The sequence below is a fragment of the Cebus imitator genome, unplaced genomic scaffold, assembly GCF_001604975.1.
Source record: "Cebus imitator isolate Cc_AM_T3 unplaced genomic scaffold, Cebus_imitator-1.0 Scaffold461, whole genome shotgun sequence".
Classification (NCBI taxonomy): Eukaryota; Metazoa; Chordata; class Mammalia; order Primates; family Cebidae; genus Cebus; species Cebus imitator.
The window spans coordinates 453,477-459,174 of NW_016107776.1; the positions used below are offsets into that span (position 1 = coordinate 453,477).

Below are 5,698 nucleotides of genomic sequence, written 5' to 3' on the forward strand. Positions count from 1 at the left end.
ACGGCCAGCCTCAGCAGCGGCAGCCTCCTCTCCCAGGTGGGGTCGGCACGGCCAGCCTCATCAGCGGCAGCCTCCTCTCCCAGGTGGGGTCGGCATGGCCAGCCTCAGCAGCGGCAGTCTCCTCTCCCAGGGCAGCAAACAGGAGAATGAGCAACCCACCAGGGCCCTGGGATGCCCCGCAGGAGGACGAGCTCCAGGGAAAGGCTTTACGTCACCACACTCAGTGCCAGTGTTTGGGGAGTTTTCTAAAGGGAGATGCCCACTTGGAGGGCAAAGGGTGGTGGCATGGGGGCTGCCCGTAACCCCAGACATGGTGCTGACGTGGCCCCCTGTGCCTTTCCCTAGGGGCGGCCTGAGCTGACGCCCACGGCTGTCATGGCTGGGAGGCTCCTGGCACAGCGGCTCTTCGGCGGGTCCTCAGACCTGATGGACTATGACAAAGTGAGTTCTCTAGTGGGATACCTCTGCAGCCAGGAGAGGCTGAGTCTGAGGGTGGCCCTTCCGGGATGAGTGGCCTTTGTGCTCTGTGTGTCTGCACGTAGGTGTGGCATGTGTGTGGGTGCGCTTATGTGAGTGTGTAGTGCACACGTGTGTGTGTGCGAGGGTGCGTGTGGGGCTCAGTTCTCAGTGTGACGCAGGTGCGGGCGGGTGGGCTGCCTGCTGTGCTTGTAGCCTGCTCTGGGTGCATCTGGGCCTGGCCTGCAGTCACTGCTCTTAGTGTCACATGCAGTGCGGACCTTTGATTTTGGGGCCCGAGGGCCCTCCCTGACTCCAGACCTGCTTTCAGGTTCCCACGACCGTCTTCACCCCACTGGAGTACGGCTGTGTGGGGCTGTCCGAGGAGGAGGCAGTGGCTCGCCATGGGCAGGAGCGTGTTGAGGTGAGGCCCGGGAGCGGCACAGCTGAGGACAGTGGTGACTCTGAGACCTCCCTCCACACCCTGGGCGGAGGCCTTGTGAGCAGGGCACCAGGGTATCTCCTTTCCAGGGGCCCTGAGTGGTGGCCATCTGTAGCGGGAAGGGACACATTGCGGGCAGCCTTGGAAGTGGGGTTGCCTGGGCTCTGGCAGCCTTCTGGTGACTGAGCTTAGGTGCCTCTTGGCTTAGTGATCCCTGCCACCACATGTCAGAGCAGCAGGGGCAAGGCTCTTGGCTGCCTTGTTCTGAGGGCGAGGACAGACTCTGTGGCCCAGAAGCCCCCAGCCCCTCCCCAGTCACGCTGCAGGGGTGCCCAGCACCAGCAGGGTCCCCACCATGGTGCCACCCGCTTCCCTGCTGAGATCAGCTGAGCGCCGGCCCCACTCCAGCACACAGCTGCTTGTCCCTGAAAGCACCAGGGCCCTGAAGGCGCCTCTGTGCTGGCCTACCTCGCAGGGGCATGAATCTCACTCAACCCAGAAAGGCTTCTCCCAGGGACCTCTGACCTCTGTTCCTACCCTCACCTCCCCCACCACCCTGTACCTCGCCTTCCTGGGACTGCCCCGGGTTTCTCCCAGGCGAGAGTCCCCACCCCCAGCATCCAGACACCCATCCTCTTCCAGCTTCTTCCAGGCTCTGACACTCACCCTGGAGGAAAGGGGTTTTCATTGAGCAAGGCTGCTTTTGGAGTCTGCTCTGGCAGGCAGCTGTGGCCCCAGGGTGGCCTGGAGGGATGTGGGGACTCTGAAACCTGCAGGGCCCTGGGAGCTGGAAGCCTTCGGCAAGGGTTTCATTTTGCCGCTGCGGCAGCTTGCAGGCGCCCAGAGAAACCGGAGCCTGCGGCCTGGGCAGTGGGGCCTGGGGCAGTTGGGGATGAGTCACTGGGCTCCGGGCTGGCCCCTTCCCCTGCATCCCAGTCCTCTCCATCAACAGGACGGGCCTGTCAGGCCAGCCTTCCCCGAGGCACTTTATTTGCTATTTTTGTTTGATTCATCACAAGTGCGCTGGGACATATGTTCCTGGCATTTTATAATGTTGTTTTATGTTTCACGATGTTGAATGGCCAAATACCCTTTGTTTGTTTTCTTTTCAATTCTGTCTTAGTTAGAACAATATTCTCTGAAGTTCCATTAATTAATAATGGCTGTGCAGCACATGTGAGGGCCCCGCTCATTTTTTACTTGGCCGCAGCCCCGGACACGCTGTCGAACCCTTCGAGGGTGCTGAAAGCCTTTGTCCGACAGCCCTGGCTCCGGTGTGGTCATAGCGGCCTTGCTCCAGTGAGGGCCGAGGGAGCACCAGGGTCCCCGAGGGAGCCGGGTGGCCTCCTGCTCACCCGTTCCTGCCTCCGCTGCGTATGCTGTGCCCAGCCTGGGTGCTTGGGTTGCCTGCTGTGCTACTGTGGTCTCTGAGGGCCCCAGGCCTGGGTGGGAGAGGGTCTGTCCGGTAGAGCATGGCCGCCGCACGTGAGTTGTTCTGCACACACCCCATGGCCAGCCAAGCCAAGTCCTCATCCCAGACCAGACCTTCGGGCCAGATGGCTGGTTCCTGCCTGCCACGGCCTGGCCTTGCCCATGCAGCCTGTGGAAGCTGCAGGTGCCATGGGGCTTGTGTGTCCCAGCACTGACCCTGGGTTCCTATCTTGTCCCCAGGTCTATCACGCGCATTATAAACCACTGGAGTTCACAGTGCCTGGGCGGGATGCATCCCAGTGTTACGTAAAGGTGAGCATCCCTGTGGCTCAGGGCTGGGTGCTGAGGGTGAGAGGGAGGGCGGGGAAGGTTCACACAGTAGGGTGAACACCTGAGGGCTGGCCCCACCCGTGCCCCGCAGGCAGGGTACAGGGTGGATGCAGGGTGGACGCTTCTGACCCAGTCCCCTCCCGGGCTGGCGGCTGAGATGTTCGGCTTTCAGATGGTGTGCCTGAGGGAGCCCCCGCAGCTAGTGCTAGGCCTGCACTTCCTCGGCCCCAACGCAGGCGAAGTTACTCAAGGATTTGCTCTGGGGATCAAGTAAGTCCCGAGGAATGTGGCCCGATGCGCAGTGCAGCCGGGGCACCCGGTGCTGGCAGTGATGCAATGGAGAGCTTGCTGGGTTTATGTGGCCTTCGCGGGTCTGCAGCAGGTGCCTCAGGCCTTCGGCAGACAGAACAGGTTTCAGGGGGACGAGAGGCAGCTCTGCCCCAGCCAGACGCTGCTGAGCTAGAGCCGGGTGTCCGCTGTGGCCCCGGGTCGCTGCTGGGGTCCTTGCCCACCCAGCCAAGCACTCATGCTGCCACGAGCAGGGTGCCGGTGCCCGGAGAGCCACCCCAGGGCTGCCACATCTTCTGGAGCTGGGGCCATTGCCTGGGTCTTGGGCTCAGGCTGTGTGTTTTTGGGGTCCCTGGGTTGAAGGAAGCTGTGGCAAAGGCTCTGGGTGGGTTGGCAGGGGCACTTGGAGGTTAGGACACTGTTCATGGCCTGAGAGGGGCGGCTGGCTGGATGTGGGGCCTAGGGGTGCTGTGGTGAGGCCAGGATGAGCTGTCTGTGGGTAAAGCAGAGAGCAGAGGCCTAAGGCGGGACTGTGTCTGGGGGCGGGGGCTGGAACAGCAGGAAGCCAGGCCAGGGCGTGGCTGGATGGGAGGTGGGCTGGGTGAGTACTGGGTATCTGCTGGGAGGGAGGTGTACGGCTCCCACAGGTATGGGCAGGGGTCCTGGCTGCTGGCTGGGGGTCAGGGAACAGTGAGGAGACCAGCGGATTCTGAGGCCCTCCTCTCCCAGGGACAGGATGCTGTGGACCCCCTGCCCTGTGCCGACCCCCGCCTGCCTCCCCCATCCCCTGTGCGCAGGTGTGGGGCCTCCTATGTGCAGGTGATGCAGACCGTGGGCATCCATCCCACGTGCTCCGAGGAGGTAGTCAAGCTGCGCATCTCCAAGCGCTCAGGCCTGGACCCCACAGTGACAGGCTGCTGAGGGTAAGCGCCATCCCTGCAGGCCAGGGCACACAGTGCGCCACCACCAGCTCCTCGGAGGCCAGACCCAGGTAAGCAGGTGGGGCCGGTTCTGTGTGTGAGGACAGGGCACGCGGCAGGGGCGCAGGAGCCCTGGTCACGGGCTCCCTCCAGGTGTGCAGCAAGGCTACACCTGCCACGCCACAAGGAACAGGGGTGCTCCGTCCTGTAACCAGGTCACAGCCATGACAGGCAGGAGGGGAAGGCCCCAAGGGCCCAAACCTCCCCGAGGGCCACCAGACCCCGGCCTGGCCGCAGCTGCTCCCCACATGCAGGAGGTGTCGAGAAACGGGGCTCATCCTTAGCGGCCGGACCCAGGTGGACACTGGTGGAGAAGGAGCCCCAGGCGGGCTAAGGTCGGGCATCTCAAGTTGCTGCTCCACAGGGGGGCTGCTGTCGGGAAGCCGGCCTCCCCCACCCTGGCCTGGCTCCTGCAGAGCTCGGTGCCAGCTCATTTCCCTGTTGCCCAGAAGGTGGAGATGCTGCCCGATGATGGCAGCCCTGCCCGGCCCGCCCCACACATCTGGTTCTGTGCCAGCACTGCAGAGCCAGGCTGGCTGGGGGCATGTTGTTCGTCGTGATCTCTTCCGAGGAGGAAAAAACTGGCGAGGGCTCCCAGTGTCTGCCCCAGGGATGCCTGTGCATCCTCCGGCCCGGGCTGCAGGGCAGGGGCCAGGGTGGGGTGGGCCCTCAGCCTGTGCCATCCAGCCTACCTGGGGCACCCCCACGGCGGTCAGCTTCTGCCAGGGTTGGGGGTGTTTGGGCACCCTCTCTCCCCTGGGGCTGAGGTGGAGACCAGGCAGAGCAGTGGGCTCCCCCAAGGTGCCTGTGCGCAGGATCCGGGGTCCGCATGGCACCGAGGGGCTCTGGGGAGACCTCTCTGGGGCCACTTGGGGACCCCTGCTTCACTGGCCCCCCACACACAGAGCAGGGCCGCCCTCGATAGGGCTAAACAAAGGGCGCCCTGAGGAAAGCCTTATCAGAACTTCGCACCTCCCAGAGCTGTTTTGTTAGGAGCCTGCTATAAATTTTTATCATTTCAAAATATTTTCGTAGCGCTGCATCACTCCCTGTGACGCATCGCCCTGGGGTGGGGCCGCTCTGCAGGGTGTTTCTCACCCATCCCTCCCTTGGAGGTCCCTGTGTGTGGCAGTGGGAGACGCAGCCAGGGTGACTCGAGTGGTGGGTGGCTGCCCTGTGCTGACCCTTCTGTTGTCGGCAGGACGGCTGCAGGCCAGGCTTGGGGGGCCTCGCCCCTCTCCTGAAGCGCCTGTGATGGTCAGCGTGGAGCGCCAGTGCTGGACAGGTGGCCCGTGTGCCCTGCAGGGATGGCTCAAGGGCTGTCCACCTCATACCTGCACCTCTCAGCCTCTCCTGCCTGGCACCCCCCCAGGCTCCTGGTGCCAGATGATGACGATCTGGGTGGAAACCCATCCTGTGGGCACCCACATCCGAGCCCGCTGGCATTTCTGCAACGCAAATAAAGAGGGTGCTTTTTCTGAAGTGTGCTCTGCCTGTTGTGTCCCTGATGGGCCAGGATGGCCCGGGCAGGTGGGGTCTGGCCAGGCCACCAGGCCTCTCTTCAACTGTGAGTCGCTTCCATTAAGGGCAGCCCAGGGTCCGCTGGGGCCCCTCGAAGCCCTGAGCAGGATTCCAAGCAGCCCTGGGCAGAAGGGGGCAGCCTTGCAGTGCTGGGGACCCCACTGGAGCAGGAGGCAGAGCTGCCCCACCTGTCCCACCTGCCCCAGCTGCCCCACCTGCCCCAGCTGCCCCACCTGCCCCACCTGCCCCA

At 63.7% G+C, this 5,698-nt stretch overlaps 1 protein-coding gene across 5 annotated transcripts in view; it reads left to right on the top strand.

The window, feature by feature from the left end:
- Positions 1 to 5,409, top strand: part of TXNRD2 (thioredoxin reductase 2) — a 57,788-nt gene extending 52,379 nt beyond the window's left edge. For all 5 annotated transcript variants that reach the window (XM_017512062.1, XM_017512060.2, XM_017512061.2 and 2 more), the window contains 6 exons: positions 346 to 441; positions 788 to 880; positions 2,570 to 2,641; positions 2,832 to 2,929; positions 3,745 to 3,938; positions 5,129 to 5,409. In XM_017512062.1, coding sequence (XP_017367551.1) covers positions 346 to 441; positions 788 to 880; positions 2,570 to 2,641; positions 2,832 to 2,929; positions 3,745 to 3,868 — 483 coding nt within the window. In that variant the 3' untranslated portion in view covers positions 3,869 to 3,938; positions 5,129 to 5,409. The remainder of the gene's footprint in view (positions 1 to 345; positions 442 to 787; positions 881 to 2,569; positions 2,642 to 2,831; positions 2,930 to 3,744; positions 3,939 to 5,128) is intronic.
- The last annotated feature ends 289 nt before the right edge of the window (positions 5,410 to 5,698 follow it).